Here is a 21,843-nt window from a genome sequence, read left to right on the forward strand (position 1 = left end):
TACAGAGCTTAAGCCTAAGGCGACCAATCTGTGTTCAATCAGCGAGGCATGTCTTTCATTACAGAGGGGTGGTGTGGCTCTATAGTGTCGAAGCCCACAGAGGACCAGGGTAAGAAGAATGCAAGCCCTGTAAATCCTGCGACAAGTAGAACATGTGCAAGGGCCACTGATACTTTCTGATTAACCCATTCACAAAAATAAATGGACAAGTGCTGTACTGTACCACGTACGGAATATAAAAACAAAATAGAAGGTAGGAAATATGGCCTGGGCAGAGCCCCCACGACCTCATTAAAAAACGTCCATGGCAACCACCAGCCTGGTTGTATTATTAAACTGGATCTAGGCTCGATTACTCATTTGATGCACAAAGACAAATAATAAGATACCAAAGGAAGGCATATACAGCATATTAATGTAGGCAACCTGTTGGTTATTTAGACTGAATGAACAGCACAGACACATACATGCTCTATGAGAGCTTTTAAAGACAGAAGCTCAGAATAACTAAACTATAGAAACACTATATGTTAACCTCTTTTCATCATTGTAGGACTGCAGATCAGGTACATGCAGGGTCGATACAAAAGTATTCCACTCATAACAAAAAGTAATTTAAAAGATATAGAAGTGTGATATTTTATATGGTCTGCTGCTTCGATATCAGGCAATATTTTTCTGATGTAGAAGTATTTAGCATTAAGCATTAAGATTTCCAAACCCTCAAGCATAATCTAATTCTGTGCACACATAACACAGCTCTTACCACGACACCATTTCCTGGTGAAATAAATATCATTAGTTAAATTTATGTCTGGTACATTTTGAAAATTAGAAGGCCATGATCCCCATGGAAATGGGTTTAGTTTTACCTTACTCTAAACAATCAAGAGAAATAGCTTGCGCATAGACTGGTAAATGGTAAGCTGCATAACTTACCTCATTATAAAAGAAATGCACAGTGTGATTGTTCAGTTTCAACGAAAGTGTCTTTAAGAATGAGATGTAATAAGCCATAATTTCTTCATCAGAAAAGTCAAACTTGTGCACAATAATTGAATTGACATGGTTGTTGGACAGCAAATAGTCTGTAACACAAAAAGATAATTACATATTTAAAGAGTTACATTGTATTTTGTTTGGAAAAGGTCCCAATAAGTTACTAACATCGTACTATGTTAAAACTGCCTTGATTGCTTTTCAGCACACATTTTTGATCCTTCCTTTTTAGGTTATCAACATAATAGGCATTAAGAAAAAAATCAAGTTTCATTGTTTCGACCTGTACTAACATGGGTGGGACAGTTCGAATGTTGGACTATGCCCCAATCTTTTATTCTGTATTCATATGAATGTTTATGACAATTGGAAATCAATTTCGCCCAAAATGTAGGTTTTCTGGAATCAACAACTGATGGATGGAGGAACTGGCACAGCAATTTCTGGCAAGTGGCAACACTCACTAATTACATCAGAGGTGTGTGATTGCAAAGGAGCTCGTTTAAAATCTCAGTTTGCTTCAGCGCAGTGGTGGATATTGCAGCAGTGTTACTATTTTAAGTCGCCCTCTTTTTTCACAGGCTCCTTAATGCCAGATCATGCTAGGTTTATGCCGCACTGGGTTTTCCCTGCTGCAATACCTTGTTGCCAAGTCAGCACAGTGTGTTCCTGTTGCCAGAACCATCACTAATTAGCAGTGCACCAATTCCTTAAGCCAGCACATGTTTTTTGAGCATTCAACACCTGCGGTACATTCCGGTCTGCAGTCCTTCTCATCTTTTCACCTCTTCGTTAAGTCCCAGCGATTTATCCCTACTTTGCTTCTATCTTTTCCTATGATGCACCACTTTTCCTTGTACCTTGCATGTTATGGCTATGTATTAAGTGCTCTACTCTTGATGATACAGCCTACCGAGTTCCTGGGTGGTAGTCTTAATTAGTCTGCACAGCTCCCAAATACGGCAGTGTTGCTGATCCTAAATAAGCATTGTTTATAGTTACCTTTATGACACTACCAATGTATGTTATGAGCTCAACATAGTTTGCCTTTGCATTTATGTCCTGCGTGTGGATAGCTGACAGACCGTGTTGGTAACAGTAAGTGGGGCTAAGAAAGTTACTCCTATTCAGGCGAACCATGCAGATTTTGGGAGTGCTTTGCCCCACACCAGTATATCAGTATTGCATTTCCAGTTGCTTTGCATTGCACACCCAGAATGTTAGTTGACCTGAGCGCTCAGCTGCCTTTTTCTCTGCTGCAGATTTACTCTGCATTACCCTGTGAATGGATTGCCCATTTGGTCGATCATCACCTAGGAATACCAGAGTGACGTTAAACATTTTTTAATTCCCACTATTCTTTTCCTAACTATCCAATGGGAATGCCTTTCGGTAAGTGTAGTGTAAAGTTGTTTATGTACGTACTGTTACCACATATGCTGTATGAGGAAGGAAATTATGGTGTTGACCAATAGAGGACATCCTTGCATGTCACGAGCTCTGGGCGATTCTAATGACTTTGCTAGTGTATACAGTTCAGACCTACGACGATAGAAGGCTTCATTAAACATACAGGAAGTAAACGCAACCCCCTCTTTATCATGAAGATGATTACTGGTGAGTGCCAGCACTAACAGTAAATAGACATTCTATGTGTTGAATACTCTTCGCTGCATCTGCGTGAGGAGTGTCCGTTTCCTACACGCTTGTACATATGCATCATTGAACATACTAATTGAATGTCTACAGCACACATTCGCTGCAAAGGGTCTCTTGGTGCTAAACAATAAATATGTATTGGTACCCAACTCAATGATACTGATTTTATCAACTGTGGAGCCTTCAGGCTGTGGACACGGGATCCAACACAGATCCTTGCAGTGGATGCATTATTAGTCCACTGAGGCACCAGACACATTACATACGGGGCTCAGGTACCCACTTTACAATATTTTACATGGTCCTTCCAGAATTGCTGATTATTACAGATTGAGCAGGTGTACAAAGTTCATAAATAAGAATATTACATGCACACTGTGCCCACTGATAACACTTGTGATTATGCTTTATACACTGGGAATATTTTACAAACGTTTACCTTATAAACAACTGCCAATAAAGCAGATGATCATGGCACATGTAGTTTATGCACATAGGAATAATAGACATACCCTATGCGAGACAAATACAATAATATCAAACACACCCAATATAGTGTGAGTGCATATAAACCTGAATATTAGGCTGGCATAGTGCATTTGGCAGGTACATCTTACTGTTTTGCAATGATGGGCCTGATATAGAGCTGGGAAAAAGAAGAAGGACTCTGCCATGGTAATATCTGCCATATTTAGTGGGGTCAACGAAGAAGACAAATGTTTCTCTTCCAAAGTACCCTTGTTTATCATGGCGAGTGACTCTAGTGGACAACACACTATGCTGGAATATCAACCACAAACAGGCTTTATGCCACAAATATGAGCAATGGCAGTGTGTGCTCAATATAGCTGTTGATCGTCACTGCTCATACATATATTTAGTCTCCAGAATTGATTAAAACGTTGTCCACACTATGTTGGGTTGTAACACTTACATAATTGGGTAAGATCACATTCATTTATTTTGCAAACTGTCATGAAGTTAACTCTTCCAGACACGAGGAAGAAACTAAGAGGGGTGGACAATCAGCCTTGAAATCTGGTGGAGGTAACTCCATACTTGGTAGGAACTGGTTCCTCCAACGTGAACTCGGGACCAAAATCCATCAGCAGTATTCCCACCTCTTAAGGTATAATAAATAGTATTGGTATTTCGCATGAGGTGTAGAGGTAGTAATCATGAAAGACAGTCTTTCTGTTACTGCCCTCCACTAAACTGCACAGCCTTTGTTATGCAACTGCACAGTGTACACTTGTGAATGTGTTCATGCTAATTATTGTATATTAGTGTTTCTTAAAATGAGAGTTGCATTTACAAGGTACACGTGGTGATTACCTATTTGGTACACATAAAATGTTTTCTATGTTTTATTTGACTTCATAGCCAGGTGGAAATAATTGTGATGGTCCCTCTAGTTTGAAGGAGGTCTGTTTCTTCCATAAACTAGTGTCCAGGTTATAAATGCACCAAAACCCATAGACATTTTGAAAATATCTTGTTTTCAGGCCATTCCTGTAGCAGCAATATTAACTGGGGTATACTGCTGATGCCATGGTCATATCGCAGACTGAGACCTTGAACTTTAATGCATTAACCCGCATATGTAAGCTACACAATCTTCAACAAAGGGAGGGCCTGAAGCTTCTGTGAGAAGAGCAAAGCACTGCCAGAGACCAGAGGTCCCGTAGACCTGGTCCTGATTATACCTTGTATTCCACCAAATACAAGAGTATTTTTTTCACAGCACATATGGTCAAGCATCATCATACCCAAACACGCCTGTCTCCTGTATGGACTTTCTGTAGTGTTTATCTGTTGAGTCCAGTAGTCCACCTTTAAAAAACATGCATCTAGTAAATTCTTGCACTATGGGGCTTAGGCCAATGAGTCCACTCTCCCGAGTTTGTTAATTTGGAAAGTGTACCCATTAGCCATAGCACTTGCCTGAGGGACGAATGCCAGGGGGAAAGAAAAATAATAAATAAATCAATGCTAATCTCACATTTCTTTATGTGAGTTTATAATGGCTTTTATTAGGTCTTCCAGTTAAATTTAATACAAGATAAGTATTCCGCCGTCTCAATATTTTAAAATAGCCAGGAATGCTCTATTACAGTGAGTCTTACAATGTACATTAAAGATTAGAAGACTAGATGAGGCCAAGTCTCTAGAAATCCAGGTGATGTGGATAGTATAAAAGAAGGGAAGTTTCCAAAAACACAAGGGGCCATTCACTTTGCACAATTAATCGTACTGTGCTTGATATATCATGCAACATTTACATTTATTTACTTCTTGTAGTCATGGCCTGGCTTATAATACAAGGGCTGTAGGGCAGAGAATTCAATAGTCATGGTTACATTAAACTAGATACCCGTGTTCATTGCAAATCACTTGTATGTCAAACTTAGTGGATTTAAAAAACAACACCCATATCAAAGCAGCAATGCATGCAACAAACAGGAAGACGTGCATGGACAAATAAAGGAAACTAATGTGCTCTTACAAAGAGAGGTCTCGTGACTGATATTTTCAAAGAGGATGTTCAAGGTCTGGAGTAACTGAACACAGACATAACGACCAGATTTCTGGCGCAGGATGTTCAAAAAGAAAACAAACATGTTCTTCTCCAGGAAAAAGCTACAAAAAAAACAAAAAGCATTTAATTAATACAATACCATACCATGATACAGTTTCACGGTGACGTTTGAAAATCATTTCAGAACAGACACTGAAAATCAAAAGATTCAAAGTCTAAAGAAACAACAATACCTGTGTAAAATCACCAAATCTCTCCAGCACAGTTTAATTTATTTCACACTTCGAGCATTAAAAAGCTCTTCAAAACTGCCTTGTCATTTAAGATGCACTCACTTTTCATACTTTCTGAAGAGGAGTGTGGCATGTATGGGTGAGCCAGTACCCGTGCAGCGTCAACTTGTGAGTAAGAGAAATATCTGAGATAGTGCCCAATTTCAAACTTTTCAGGGTTAAAACAAATGTAATTTCAAACCTGGTATGGTTTCACAGGTCGGAATTAATAAAAACCGACGAGAAACTCAAGCTTAAGTTCAGCATCGGATTCATGCAGTAGAAGCATCATTCTGTGAGTCAAGCTCGTGAAAGGTGACAAGACGAATGCTTGCAAATAGTCTAAAGTACTGGCAATCGCTCTGGGTAGCAATCCAACCCATCTGTGCCACTCTGGACAGAGGCCCACCTTATGCAAATCAATACTGGTCCGGCTCCTGATCCCGATGGGAATATTCCTCCCGGACTGGCAAGCAAGGTTCACTCCAGAAGGCAACACAATCAACTCCAGGCTGTTTCTAGGCCACGTCGGTGAGGTACAGCATTGATTCTGTGGCACCGTGAGCAATGGAACCACATCTGGGAATATTCTTTACAATGGGCAAAAAACAATGTGTTTGAAAGCTACCCATAGTGATTTTCAGTGTTATAGACCATTTGCAAGCATTCCCCCATCATCTCTTGTGTGTTTGGTGCAGAACACCTTAAATGGCCAAGGGAATGAACACACTTGTGTCCCGTGCCCGCTGTGCCACAGGACCCAAGCTACATCTCACTGACTGGGCCTATAAAGGCCAAAACAAGTCTTGGGTTGCTTGTGGTCCCTTAAGCGAAGGAGTGGTCTTGCATTTCAGGATGGACTGTTCTCATGACAGATCGGGTCAGTAACTAATTGCTTAAAGCCATCTGCTGTCTAATAAGTCACAATGGGCAAAAAAATTGATGGGGTGGAATGCTACCCAGAGTGACTGCCAGTGGTTATGACCACTGTTCCCTCTAATTATTTTCCTCGGAGTGCGGCAGCTCAAGAGCTCTGTGCGCTGCAACCAAGGCTATGTGCACCAAGCAACTGATCATGCATTTGAGTGCTTCGCTCAGCAATATAAATCTTTGGCAATCACCACTCATAACCTTTGTTTGCAACGAGTGCGCACCAGGTGCATTACAATCACTTTAAGCTCTATTTAATAAGGTCTTGTAACAGTTTTGCAATTGTTTACTTCTGTAGCGCCCACCTACACAAAGGATCGAAAAGGACAGTGCACAGAAGGTGCTACTATCATAGTACTTACTGAACAGCAGGTTTGATGCAAGCAGACTGAAGAATGAGACAGTTATTATTGAGCTCGAACCGGGATCTGGGTTGGACCAAGTGAAATATGCGAGCATTTTTCCCAGTGTAATTAGCCAATACAGGAACACATTGAGCAGGGCCCAATAATCCAGGTTGCCCATAGCACCTTGAAATATTTAGGGGTCCAGATATTCAGGGAGACACGGGACTTGCTGGAAGGGAACCTCCGGAAAGCCATTTCCTCTCTGCGCTCACAAATAGCATCCATGACAGGATGCAATGCATCTAAAATGGTAATGCTCCCAAGGCTTTTATGCTATTTTACCAACCTACCAGTAGTTGTACCAGTGCCATATTTCAAAACCCTGAATATGAAACTAGGAAAGGACAGAGCTCGGTGGGATTAACCAAACTATAGCTGCCGACAGATTTGGGGGGGGGCAGGGGGCGCAGGGGGGGGGGGGGGGGGGGGGAAAGGAGGGGGCTCGGAGCACCAGACATCAATTTCTACTGAATAGCAAGTCAACTACAGTGGCGGTCATACTCGTTAGAACACCATAATCTACAAGAAATAGCCTACACACCCTGTATGTCGAGCAAGGTGCATTACATACGCTGTTCTACTCCTGAGAGCGCACTCCAGCTCAGGCCCCAGTACTCTTAAATTTGCCCTCAAATATTGGAAACTGGCCCATAAATACAAGACCAAGACTATTCTATATGCTCCAAGTATACCGCGTCTCGTTCTCCCCCCCCCCCAACGGATGCATTGACGCGAAAACGTATTTGGGAGTAGGCAGGAGTGTCAACAATGGGGACACTGTTCGGGAATGGTATACTGTTAAACCATATGGATTTCATACACAACCTTCCGAACTCCCTATTTCTTACGAATGCAAACATCACGCGGTTGGGCCCCTGCCACTATTGAACCAGCCACACACAAATTCATATATGCAGTACCCCTAATGGGTAACGGCAGACACCCGACGCGTTGGCTATGCCGTGGAATGAGATCCCACCTTGCGGTACCCCTGACTCAGCTACAAGACAAATGGGGACAGGGTATTGAGAGATACCTACAAGATACGGAATGGAAGACTATTATAGCATTTCCAAAGAGAGTCTCACGCAACTCCAGTTTCAAACTTATACAATTTATGATCTTACATAGAGCTTATCTTATACCACATAGATTACATGTCATGTCATGTACCCAGAAGCTGCATCAGCATGTCCCAGATGGCACGAACACGATGCAAATCTATTAAATATGCTGTGGTCAGGCCCTGCGCTCTCAATCTACTGGTCACAAGTAGCAGCTGATATAAGGCAAACAGTAGGGGTTCCTAAGCGGTGTACTAGGGGGAGATGTTTGCTGGGGTTTGTACCCCGTCCCAAAAACTGCACAGCACAATCTAGATTTGTAGGTCAGGTTCCATATCTCCCCCAAATATCTCGACTTGGCGAGAAGATGTTATACAATGGGGAAGGGCGGAAAGTGGAGCGCTCCACAGGGAGCAATATAGAGGCCTGCGGAAGAAACCAATAGCGATGTCATGGGACACTCACCATGAAGCTTTATAAACTTTGGACCTACCGAACACCTGAACATACCCACTTGTACCCTTGGTTTCACTTAACAGTTTAGCTAGCCACTAGCTAAGACTAGAAGGTAGGCATAAAGATGTATACACAATCAACAAGATAACCATAAATGCTCCATATCCGATACATCCTCCCCTGGACGGCAGAGGGGCCTGCCCAGGACATCCATGCAGAACACACAGAGTCAGTGACGCTGTAAAATCCGACTCCATAAAAGTGACGTAAGCAATGTTACTGATAACACTCACACTCAGAAACGTAGGTGGCCACCAGCCAGAGTTTAGGGAGTTATATAGTTCCTTTGTTCCAAATGAAACTTACAATTGTTGTGAAATTAAGTATCAAGCATCATGAGTGTTGAAAATTGTATTGTGAACATGGCAGTCAATGCTTTTAAGGCAAAAACCGCATACGAAAAATAATTCTATCGGGCCTTGCTGTCCGAATTGTAAAATACAAATATAACAATGCCTCATGCTGCATGTGATTTAGGAACACCCATAAAGTTTTGACAAAAAAAAACCTCTATGCAGTATTAGCAGACCAAACTGGAACTAGACAACACACAGATCTCTCCAGCAACAGCATTAACTGCCAGAGTTATCGGACCATTGCTATTATCCTCTAAGATTTCCTGGGCACACAAAGATCTCAGCAGAGGGTGTCTTAACCCCAAAAGATATTTTAAAATGCCTTTGCAATCAATTAAACCAGAACAGATTTACTGTCATGTTTGTCCTTGTTGCCAATTTCTTTGCTACAGTTTTAAAAAAGTAAATGCATAAGTTGACAGTCAAGACACTGGTTCGCATGACTCCGTTCCTCGTGACTACACCCCCTTTCTGTTGTCACGCCTTCACCACCAATTTATGAGGGTGCACATCAATGAGGTCTCTGTATTGGGTTCATGGTGAATTGGCAAAAAAGTGCATGTGATTCTAAGATAAGCACCCACTGGATAAAAGCCCAACAAAGCCCTAACTTCCCAAGCTCTAACAGCACCATATGTAAAGGACCACACTTTAAAGAGCTTTACCTTGAAAATATTTGAAATGTAGAACATTTAGCAAACATGTTAAAGTATGATAAGGTTGCATTCAAAATTCAAGAAGGTGCACTTCTTTATGTGGAAGTGTTTCCTTTTGGGAAGTATTTATTAAAGGCGAGTGGTTTTAAACATGAATTGAGAAACAGTATCACATAAAAGGGGCAGCTACCCTTCTGTGGATGAAATGCAGGCCAGTTCTACTACAATAAATAAATATATGGTGTCTACAATACTTTCACTCCTGCATTGTGCCCCCAAATGTTGCTAGTATTTTTCAGTTTTATATAGCACGAACTTGGCCCAAGGGCAATGGAGCACTGTGCATGAGCACCAGTTGCATTACACAGAGACTCATTAAGTTTTTTTTTTAAATATGGGAGGTTAAGTGATTTGTATGCACACAGAAAAGGGGGGCCTGAGGAGATTATAACGAGATTATAACGACCAGCGAAGGCAAACTCCCCAATTACAATCACAAAAACACACAAGGGCCCCCAGGTCTGTCAATAGCGAGAAAAGAGAGGCTGACGAAGAAGAAGGCGTCCCTTTAAAGGACGATTTCCCTCTGATACTTATTCATCTGACTCAGATAACGACAACCCCCAAGAAAGTGGTGGAGCTCAACACAACTCTAGGCCCTATAGGGGTAGACCGATTCAGCATTCTTTTCCTGGTCAGTTGCCTTTTTTACCGAGAGCCCAATACAGAGGGAGGAACAAACAATGGCCACAAGACAGGGGAGAACAACAACTGATGGGCCCTCTACCTCAACAACCGTTTTTGAAGACCCGAAATCCACAATATTGGCGTTAGGTAGCAGGAATACCTGCTGTGACACTAATAAAAAAAACACTTTACCAATTTTCAATCTCTCCTCAGTTCTCCCACTATTCTAAATGCAGCCTTGTCTATTCAGCCTGGCTATGAGTCAACCAGGAAAGTCAGAACACACCTCAACCTCCCCCATTGTGTCTGTCTAGTGTGACTGCACATCCTCAGCACCTGTCACTGACAACCCAGACAGTAAATAAATAGACGTCCCACGATGCAGCCACATCACACCTCTCCGGAGAGACCTGCACTGGCTCCCCATCGACAAGAGGATCACCTTCAAGCTCCTCATCCACGCACACAAGGCCCTCCACAACGTCGGACCGGTATAGCTCAACGACCGACTCAGCTTCTACACCCCCACCCGCAGCCTCCGCTCCGCCAACCTCACCCTCGCCACAGTTCCTTGCATCCGGAAAACCACCGCCGGCAGCCGATCCTTCTCCCATCTCGCCGACATGACCTGGAACACTCTCCCCACCAACCTACGACAGACCCAGGACCTGCCGACCTTTAGAAGACTTCTCAAGACCTGGCTCTTCGATCAGTAGCAGCCCCCCCCCCAGCGCCTGGAGACCCTCACGGGTATGTAGCGCGCTTTACAAATGTTATGTTATGTAAACAAACAGGCAGAGGCACACTGGATGCACACTGGATGCTTAAGCAAGAAAATGCCCACTTCCACTTTCTAAAAGTGGCATTTTCAAACACACAATATAAAAATCATTCACTAAAAGATGTAGTTTTCAAACCTGAGTTCAGGAAGCCTAAACTCAATATTTCTACTTTGTCCAATAGAATGTTACAGTGCAGCTCCCATGACAGCCTATGGGACAGACGGCCTTTAAATAGTGAAAAACGAAATACACAGTATTTCCCTATCAAGTCATTTAAAACACCTTTTCACATACACTGCACCATGCCCACAAGGGTACCTTGAGCCTACCGGAGGGGTGCCAAGGGTACCTTGAGCCTACCGGAGGGGTGCCTTACATGTAAGAAAAGGGAAGGTTAGGGCCACGAAAGTGGATGATTTTGCATGGTTGACATGGCAGAAAAAACAGCGCGCAGACACTGCAGTGGCTGGTCTGAGACACCTTTGAAAGGCAACTTGTGTGGGTGGCACAACCAGTGCTGTAAGCCCACTAGCAGCATTTGATGTACAGGCACAGGGCATACACAGTGCACTGTACTAGGGACTTACTAGTAAATCAAACATCCTATTCCTGGAAAACCAATCATAACACAATTTACAGTAGAAGCACTTGCTCTTTAGCACTAAATAGCTTTGAAAAAGTGCACAGAGACACTATCCCAGCAAAAATGAAGCCCAGCATACCATCAAAAACAGGCTAGATGCCAAAAAGGCAGGGGCAACACGCCAAAAGATGCCTGGTATAACCTGGTCACTGAGACTGATATGCAGTTTTGTACTTTGTTCCTAGAAAGTAAGTTTCACACTAGAAATGGACTCACCAATGAAGAGGAATTATTCACAGAAAAAAATGTGCAATCAGATTGCTATGTCTAAAATAAAATATATTAAAAATAAAAGTCACAAGCAGGCTTCATGGAGAAAGTACGCTGTATTTCTCTTTCCTATAAACACTCTCACTTTGAAGTCAGCCCAAAGCAAAATAAACACCAGGCTCCCACGAAAACACCGCTTGACATTTGACCTGGGTCTTTGAATGCCCACAAATGTGACTAGAGAAGAACAAGATTTAAAGGCCTGTTTGTTATAGAAAACAAGTTTGTGGCAAAACGACTGTAAAAATGGCTTTAGCATGGGTAGTAGGTACAAACTCAGCTGCACTGACTAAATCAAATAAAGACAGCAAATCGAAATCCATCAAATGGGAGTTGAAAAACACAAAGACAATAGCAAGCCACAGGCGGATTGTATTCCCAGGGCAACTATATGAAAGTCCCCAAGATGACTTCGAATACTAGGCACTGACCTAAAAAGGATAAAGAATGGAAAGTGAAGAAGGCTTCAGAAAGTGAAACATTGACCGCACTCATTTGCACTGAAGTGCACTTCATTTTTCAGAGTACAAAACAGCCAATGGCTGAAGCGGTCTAAACTACTGCCTATGCAAAATGTGAAGGACAGCTGAAAAGATCAATGGATGAAAAGGGTTGATTTTTCTTTTTTCATTGTATGAGGCTAGAGAGACAGCTAAAGCTGTCTGGAACACCGCTAGAATTAAAAAAAATATGCATATGGGTTTATTTTACTTATGTATTGTATGGACCATATAAATGTCCATTAGGGTCCATAATTTCTCATGTGAAAGGTACACCATCTCAATAGTCCATTCTTTCTGACGATTTGTTCAAGGAAACGTTTTCTGGCATGTTTAAAGTAATGCTTAAGCACTTTCCTTTAAAGAGATACCCTGACAAATAATACAAACAAAAAACCTAGTTAACTTACTCAAACACTGAGCTGTCATTTTGATCTCCCCAGATAAGAATCTCAGTTATCGAGCGAATCGTCTCCACTAGCAAATTTCGGTTGTTTTCGGTCACAGTGGTGTTCTTGGTCAAAACGTGGTACATGTACCTTCGGAAAGAAATGCAGAAAAAATGCAATTACAAAGTGCAAGACAACTAACCTCAATTACAGTTTCTTGGTTTGCTAGCTAAAAATCATTCTACACATATAGAATAAGAACATAAAACAAACAATAAAGGCATACATGCATCTAGTTTTCCACCTGATATATGCGCTAAATATGTATTTGCTGACAGAAAATGTTCCACAGGATTTTATTTGATTTGTAGCAAAATACATAGCCACACAATAGCAAAAAAATAGGTGGATCATAACTCACCTATCCCCTGGCTCCCACTTGCAAGGACATTGGTTCTCTGCTTATTACCGTCCACAGTGCCAGGAGCAATCTTCCAGCAGGAGGGATTTACAATAATTATTAGTATCTGCCTCATGAAGTATTACACAAGCATGGGTACATAATGGACTTTTATTATGGCCTTTAGGGTTCGGTTATATAAATACTTGGAGCATGCTAGAATCCCTCGATTCCCCTACCATATCAGAGTGACTAAAATAATTCTGATCATAACACCTTAGGCAAGGCTTCAAAGCTCCTCAACTTTGACACCAAAGTCATGGCAGGAGCAGAGTAGCTGGCCTATGCTCTGTGCAGTCTTCTCTTTGACTTTACAGACATGGGGGGTCCAAATGTTGCACATGCTGAAGGTCAAACCCAAATGCCCACAGTTACTTTCAAGGTCAACTCTTAGCCAGCTCCTACTCCAAACACATTGTTCAACTCATACCAAAGTCAAAAATGTGAGTCTAAAAAAATAGTTTTGTTATGTTGATTCATATGGCGCACTAATCACCGAAGAGGGTATCCAGGTGCTTGGGCAAGGTCTGTAGGTGTGTTGTCCCAAAGGGCCTATATGAAGAGCCAGGTCTTCAGCTTCTTGCAGAAATCAAGTGAGGAGGCGGCTCTGATGTGTTGGAGGCAATTTCATGTTTTGATTGCGATGTAGCAGAATGAGCGATCTAAAGTTTTGCTTTTGTGGATGCAGGGTGTGTGCGCGAGTGAGAGTGAGGCAGACTGTGGGAGTCTAATGGGTTGGTGAAAGTGTATGCAGCTTGTTCAGATATTGTTCAGATATTCTGGCCCTGTGTTGAGTAGGGCTTTGTATATGTGTGTGTGAGAAGTTTGAATTGGCTGCACTTGTGTATAGGGAGCCAGTGTAATTTCCTGAGATGCAAAGTGATATGGGCTCGGCACGGGCAGTGGAGTATGAGTCTTGTGACTACTTTTTGGATGGTCTAGAGTCCGTGTAGGATTTGTTTGTAGATTATGGCATAGAGAGTATTACCACAGGATAGCCTGCTAGTGGCGATTCCTTTTATGATGGTCCGTCTGGTGTACATGACCTGTTAGGGTATCACAGCACTGTACAAACAACAGTTACATTATACACACAAGAATAAAATGCAAAAGGAATCATCTAAAAATATACAATATAACACTCAATCAGCATAATTAAGCAATGGGTGTGACCCAGAAAGTTGTGAAGCTGAGTGGCTTCCGGTCTACTCCTGAAGGAATTTATTCAGCAGATGCATTGTTTTTAACAACACATTTTATTTGGTTATTTTGCAATATCTAGGAGTCGCAGCCCCACCATGGCCAGAGAAGTGCACTTTTAGCTTGTGTCAATAACCATATTTCCAATATATAACAACACCCACTGAACATGTAGACATAAACCAAAAACGTACTGACAGGTTCTGGTCTCCATATTCGTACAAACGGTGTATTTGTCATAGTGTGCCACATTAAACATATATATATAAACATATTTTTGAACTTACAGTTGGGATATACCAGCACATAAAAAAACAATTCGGCGCCAAAACGGCTGTAACGCTGAGCAGCTCCAAACCGTGTGTAAAAATGACCCCTCCTCCCTATCACACCTCAGACACATGGGAGACTGAATAACGCCCATCCGCCATAGACGTACCCTAGTGTAATATGCGGGATGTATGTACCTAAATAGGATAAGCCAAAACGTATGGACACCGCCGCACCCCTAGGGCTGGCGATGGCTTCGGCCAATCATCGTCGGTGATTTCAGGCGTATCTGCTTGCCATGCAAGCCGTGTCTTGTCCAAGGTGGTGGGTGGGTGAATGGATTGTCAGTGTCTGATAGACCTGTTTGACTTGTTTAATCTTGTGCGGTCCTAGGTCTCCTGTAAGCAACAAGCCCTCCAAGGGTTGAAACTCAGGGAAGGATTCTAATGTGTGGATCTGGGGTAGAAGAGGGTGTCAAGATGAAAAAACTTATAGAATTGAGATTTTCGTAAATCGAAATCATTCTGTTCTTGTTGAAGATTTCATTGTGGTGCCCCGCGTCACATCACCGAGGGTTGAAATCCTGACACAGTCCCACCCTCTAAACCCTTTTAATGTCGGCACGGATTGCAGGTATGCACCCTGCCATAAGGGAGTCATTTGAGTTAGTGTCCCCTGCCAGCCCATCTGTCGGGTCATAGCCCACCAGAGTTGTATCACCACTCTGCTAGCCGGTGGCAGATGATCGAGACGAACCGAGCTGTATAATAGGTGAAGGCGCAAGACCTGATCCATAGCAGCATGTTTCGCCGAATATGCTGGATCCATGGGGGAGCTATGCCACCATTCGTTTATTACCACAATATGGGACGCTACATAATAGGCATAAACGTCTGCTGCGGCGATCCCGCCGCAATATGTGGATTGTGTACATGTACGGAGTGCCACTCTGATCGCCACACCGTTCCACATGAATGTATTTTGTATGGCTGCTACTTGTGTGAACCATGAGCGCGGAATGGGATATGGGTAATTCTGGAGACGATACAGAATAAGGGGCAGCAACATCATTTTAAAATGACTGATCGCCCGTATAGGGAGAGAGGACCACACAGTGGTTTCGCTCTTAAGGCTAGCCAGTAGTGGAGTGATATTGCATGCCCAGGAGACTTACGGACATGGGGAAATATATATACCAAGATATTTGAAACCCTCCGTCGCCCGGAAAAGCTGTGATGCCCAGGCGTCGCATCCCTGATGCCGTCACACCGGAAATAAATTAGATTTGGCGGGGTTAGCATGGAGGCCCGAGGTTCCCCCAAAAACCCTGAGGATTTCCAATATACGGGGTCCTGAATTCCAGGGATCAGTCATGAAAAAGAGGACATCATCCGCATATAAAGCTATACGGTCCGAGCGTGAATGCGACCAGTCGAACCGTCGAAGAACAGGGTCACTATGAACCTACACCGCCAGGGGCTCCATCGCAAGAGTAAACAATCTCTGGGACAGGGGGCAGCCCTGTCTAGTGCCCCACTGGATAGAAAAAGGCTGTGTATGGTGTCCCGCAACCCGGGCCGACACCGTCAGCTCTGTGTACAACAGTCGCACGTAAGCCAAGAAGCGAGGCCCCAAGTTTATCACCTCAAGGAGCTGGAATAAATACACCCAGCACAGGGAGTCGAACGCCTGATCTATGTCGGCAAGAAGCAAGGCCGCCGGCCACCCCAGCGTCCGGGCTGCCGCCATGGCATTGTGCACCAGTCGTATATTATGCCGAGTAGCCCTATGTGGCATAAAGCCAGACTGGTCGGGTGAATCAACTCACCGATGCAACTCCTCAGGCGATCAGCTAACAACTTCCCCAATAGCTTTGGTTCAAAATTTATAAGGGAGATGGGGCGATATGAGGAAGGGTCCTCCGGGTCGGACAGGCTTGTAAAAGAGCACAATTTCTGCGTGGCACGAGTTCCTTGTCAGAATAGCAGACTCTGCAGTCTCCTGGATGGTCGCCAATAGATGGGGCCCCAACGTGTGTATGTTCAGCCTAATGGAATTCCATTGGGATCCCATTAGGTCCGGGAGCGCCGCCGGGATGGGGCGCATTTAGGGCCCCAGTGGGTTTCTCCATTGTAATAGGAGAGTCCAGTTCTTCACAGAGATGACCAGGGAGACGACGCGGAGGAATATCTGCCAAGAATTCAGCAATCAATTCCGGCGAAATCTGTTTGCGCCTAGTATAAAGGGTAGTAAAGTGCCTAGCAAATTCCATAGCAACTCCCTGTGGTGTTGTGTGGAGGGACCAGTCTGTACCGCGAATGGCAGTGACAAACCGCCATAGACGCATCTGCCTGGCAGAGTCTATGGAACATCTTACTGGACTTATCGCCCCATTGATAAATTCGGTGCTGTAAAGCCTCCCATATCTATTTCACTTCGCCCAGCAGATGCATGTTTACTTCTTTCTTAACAGAGAAAGTCGAGGGGGTTAGACCAGATTACAGAAGGCAGAGCTTTCCAAATTATTGGGGCTAGACTGGAGAATGAGCGGTTGCAAGTTTTATTTTTGTTGAACTTCCGAGGATTCAACAGTCGGGAGTTGGTGCTTCTTAGATAGTGACTTCCACCAGACAGTTCTAGTTTCTTCGCCAGGTAGACTGGAGTGTTATGGTGCAGGGCTGTGTGTGTCATGCAGGATATCTTCAGCTGGATTTTTGCTTCCAATGGGAGGCAATTCAACGGTTTTAGAACTGGAGTAATATGATCAAACCTTTTGGAGCCTGTGATGAGCCTGGCAGCAGAGTTTTATTGAGCTATAATGCTGAGCTTAAGATCCCTAGATTTCCTGCATGGTCTATGGGTGTGGGCATTGGTCTTAGCTCAAAACGGCCACCAAGTGAAACCCCATCGGGAAGTCTTGCTGCCAAAGACCAGTACTTCGGTTTTGTCGGAGTTGAGTCTCAGGCAATTCAGCAGAGTCTCCTCCACTATGGCGGAGGAGCATTGCCCCACCTGCCAGCAGCCAACAAAAAGGAAAAAATATAACAATAATAAACCCTTGTTTATTATCTTTTTATTTTTGCTCTCCGAGCCAAGGCTTGGGGGCAGGACCAGGGGGATAAAAGGCTGTAGGAGGAGTGGTTGTGCTGCTAATCAGTGCACATGAAGGTCTGGCCGGCCCTCTCATGCGCAGTGAAGCTCTCTCCAACCAGTGCTGTGTTGCCAGGTTGAAGAGGAGGAGGACCAGGCTCCCAGTCTAACTGGGAGCACAAGTCACAGCACTTAGGACAATCCTGATGCTGCTTTCAGCAGCATGAAAGCAGCAACAGGATTGGCCACAGTGGATTCTGGGAGCCTGTGCCTATAGATTAGAGAAGCGTGATATTTCAGGTAAGTGGCTTTTTTTTTGTTTCGTATATTAATAGATCATGCTCCCGGGTATCGCTCCCGGGTATCACTCCCTACTCTGGAGTGTGAGAATAATATCGTGATTAGCAGATCCAACACCTTGGTCTGTCTCCCTGGGCACTGTATATGCTGGATTACCAGCTGTTTCTTATGAAAAAAAGCACTTAATATTTCTTATCAATAATTCCGTTTAATGATCAATGTTTTGTACCAGATGTTAGCTTCACATCTATCTTCACATTAATGATGCAAGTTTGTGTTTATATCACATTCAACATATACCACTTTCCCTTTCCCGATGCATTTCAGCGCATCGCGCCTTTGTCAAGGGATCAATCTGTCAAAGAAATGATATATCGTTCAGTCTTTATGCTGTTCATACTATTCCCACCCATAAATACATTTTTACAAGTTCAATGTCTACTTGCAATGTTTTTATGAAGTCAAACAATTCTATGCCTTCTCTCGCTCTAAGTTCTGATATAAACCGAAAATTTAACCATTATGTAAGTTGCTGAATTGCAGTAAAATGAAACCATCTACACATTCGACTATGCATTCTATAAGACGTTTGACCATCGTTTGTTAGTGGGCTGCTTAAGTTATATAAACTGTAGGTTTGTTGCTTCTTTACTCTTTAAAGAGTTGTTACATAATAGTTCCTTTTCGTTCCAACACCGTGTGGAGTCGTTTATAACTAAATGCGCTAACCGCGTTAACTAGATGCTTTATCTGAGCCGCGCTTACCGTAGTGGCATTCTGAAACCGTTACTAAGTTGCACCGCCTGGTGCATGCTGGGGTATTTGTTGGTGCGTCAGAAGACGCGGGTCTTTACATTTAATATAAACCAGTGACTCTCGGTGTGTGTCTTCTAAAAGCAACACTGCCCTGGTCGATGTTAATAAAGCTGCTCGAGCGAGATTTTTTTTTTTTAAAGTGTCTGAATGTGTCAGAGAGAAGGAGATTGGACGTGTCATGCTCTACTCTACATCTCCATGTATTGATCATGAGCAGATGAAACATATAATCAACTATATAGTGAAACACATACTTAATGGATGACAATAAGTTTGTATAGAAATTTATAAACAACAAGTAAATTCAATCCTTTCATTTAAACCCTTTGGTTTCATGGTTTGCAAAAAATAAATCCAAAGATTTTCACGTTTTAATAAAACTTTTCTGTTGTCCATTCCTGCTTTTTTTTCCATGTTCTCTAAAATGCAGGCTTTTAATTGATCTGTTTGATGTTGTGCTTCAATGAAGTGCGTGGCAATGGTGGATTTCATCATTCTGGTTCGTATATTGCTTTTGTGTTCATTAAGCCTTACTTTTAATTTTCTTTCGGTTTGTCCCACGTAGCATTTGCCACATGGGTAACTCAGGAGGTAAATAATGTTTGTTGAATCACAAGTTCCATTTACCCTTAATTTAATTTATTTTCCAGTTACAGGGTGTCGGATGCTGTCGCCTTTCAAAATGTTTGACAATTGTGACAATTTAAACAGGGTATTGTACCTCTATGTCTGATAATTGTTGTGTTAGAGTTTGTAGGTTTTAATAATTGTCCGATGTTTTTAGATCTTGTCTATGCAAACAATGGTTCTTTTGTGAACAGATCTTTGAAATCTGGTTCTGCTGTTAGTAAGGGCCAATGTTTTTTTATGATGTTTTTGAAGTGGTAGCTCATGGTAGAAAATGTGCTCGCGCATGTGATTCTTTGTTCTTCAGGTTTTATTTGCTGTGTTAACAGTTCTTTTCTAGGTTTGTTAGAAATTCTTTGTTTGGCTTGTTCTAAAATGGTGTCTGGGTATCCTCTGTCCTTGAACCTGTTGATCATGGTGTTGGTTTGTGTCTCCAGCTGTTGTGGTTCTGAGACGACTCTTTTAACCCTCATCAGTTGTGAGTAAGGTGCCTTGCACTTCATTGATTCAGAAAAGGGGGTGGTGATGGACAGAGTATCTGAATTACGCAGAACACTCCTACCTAGTCCAAAGATCAGGGCTTGATCCATCACCGTTTTTTAGCTCACTGCACCATCCCAGCTCAGAACCTGGCTACATGCAAATGAGTCTGTCCCTGGCCCAGTGCATTATGGGAACAGGGCGGACCAAACTACCAAGCCAATTCTTATACTGGGAAGGAAACAAGCTTCCGGGGACCGGTTTCTGGCATTTCAGCCGTCTTCGGCCCGGCTTGCTTGAATCCTGATGGTGCACTGAGCAAGGGACTCACATCTGAGTATACCCTTCCACGCTTATGGTGGACAAAACGATTCAGAAGGTGGTGATGGACAGAGTATCTGAATTAAGCAGAACACTCTTGCCCAGTCCAAAGATCAGGGCTTGATCCATCACCGTTTTGTAGCTCACTGCACCATCCCAGCTCAGAACCTGGCTACATGCAAATTAGTCTGTCCCTGGCCCAGTGCATCATGGGAACAGGGCAGACCAAACTACCAAGCCAATTCTTATACTGGGAAGGAAACAAGCTTCCGGGGACCGGTTTCTGGCATTTCAGCCGTCTTCGGCCCGGCTTGCTTGAATCCTGATGGTGCAGTGAGCAAGGGACTCACATCTGAGTATACCCTTCCACGCTTATGGTGGACAAAACAAAAGTCCCCGGAAGCTTGTTTCCTTTCCAGTAAAAGAATTGGCTTGGTTGTTTGGTCTGCCCTGTTCCCATGATGCACTGGGCCAGGGACAGACTAATTTGCATGTAGCCAGGTTCTGAGCTGGGATGGTGCAGTGAGCTAAAAAACGGTGATGGATCAAGCCCTCCTTATCTGTTGACTGGGTAGGAGTGTTCTGTTTAATTCAGATACTCTGTCCATCACCAACTCCTTTTCTGAATCGTTTTGTCCACCATAAGCGTGGAAGGGTATGCTCAGACATGAGTCCCTTGCTCACTGCACCATCAGGATTCAAGCAAGCCAGGCCGAAGACGACTAATGCCAGAAACCGGTCCCCGGAAGCTTGTTTCCTTTCCAGTAAAAGAATTGGCTTGGTAGTTTCGTCTGCCCTGTTCCCATGATGCACTGGGCAAGGGACAGACTAATTTGCATGAAGCCAGGTTCTGAGCTGGGATGGTGCAGTGAGCTAAAAAACGGTGATGGATCAAGCCCTTATCTGTTGACTGGGTAGGAGAGTTCTGTTTAATTCAGATACTCTGACCATCACCACCCCTTTTCTGAATCGTTTTGTCCACCATAAGCGTGGAAGGGTATTCTCAGACATGAGTCCCTTGCTCACTGCACCATCAGGATTCAAGCTAGCCGGGCCGAAGACGGCTGTAATGCCAGAAACCGGTCCCCGGAAGCTTGTTTCCTTGCCAGTAAAAGAATCGGCTTGGTAGTTTGGTCTGCCCTGTTCCCATGATGCACTGGGCCAGGGACAGACTAATTTGCATGTAGCCAGGTTCTGAGCTGGGATGGTGCAGTGAGCTAAAAAACGGTGATGGATCAAGCCCTTATCTGTTGACTGGGTAGGAGTGTTCTGTTTAATTCAGATACTATGTCCATCACCACCCCCTTTTCTGAATCATTGCACTTCATTGAAGCACAACATCAAATAGATCAATTAAAAGCCTGCATTTTAGAGAACGTGGAAAAAAAAGTGGGAATGGACAAAAGAAAACTTTTGTTAAAACATGAAAATCCTTAGATTTATTTTTTGCAAACCATGAAACCAAAGGGTTTAAATGAAAGGATTGAATTTACTTGTTATTTATAAATTTCTATACAAACGTATTGTAATCTATTAAGTATGCGTTTCACTATATGGTTGATCATATGTTTCATCTGCTCATGATCAATACATGGAGGCAGAAGAGCATG

General features: G+C 43.2%; 1 protein-coding gene across 4 annotated transcripts in view; it reads right to left on the reverse strand.

The window, feature by feature from the left end:
* CLEC16A (C-type lectin domain containing 16A) overlaps positions 1–21,843 on the reverse strand; it is a 704,284-nt gene that overhangs the window by 620,805 nt on the left and 61,636 nt on the right. For all 4 annotated transcript variants that reach the window (XM_086941416.1, XM_086941414.1, XM_086941413.1 and 1 more), the window contains exons 2-4: positions 12,691–12,819; positions 5,165–5,298; positions 940–1,088 (exon numbers count right to left, since the gene is read on the reverse strand). Coding sequence is in view for 3 of the 4 variants with exons in the window: in XM_086941414.1 (XP_086797540.1) it covers positions 940–1,088; positions 5,165–5,298; positions 12,691–12,819 (412 nt within the window). In the remaining variant the exon portion in view is untranslated. The remainder of the gene's footprint in view (positions 1–939; positions 1,089–5,164; positions 5,299–12,690; positions 12,820–21,843) is intronic.

The sequence above is a fragment of the Lissotriton vulgaris genome, chromosome 10 (genome assembly GCF_964263255.1).
Source record: "Lissotriton vulgaris chromosome 10, aLisVul1.2, whole genome shotgun sequence".
In the NCBI taxonomy this organism is placed as follows: Eukaryota; Metazoa; Chordata; class Amphibia; order Caudata; family Salamandridae; genus Lissotriton; species Lissotriton vulgaris.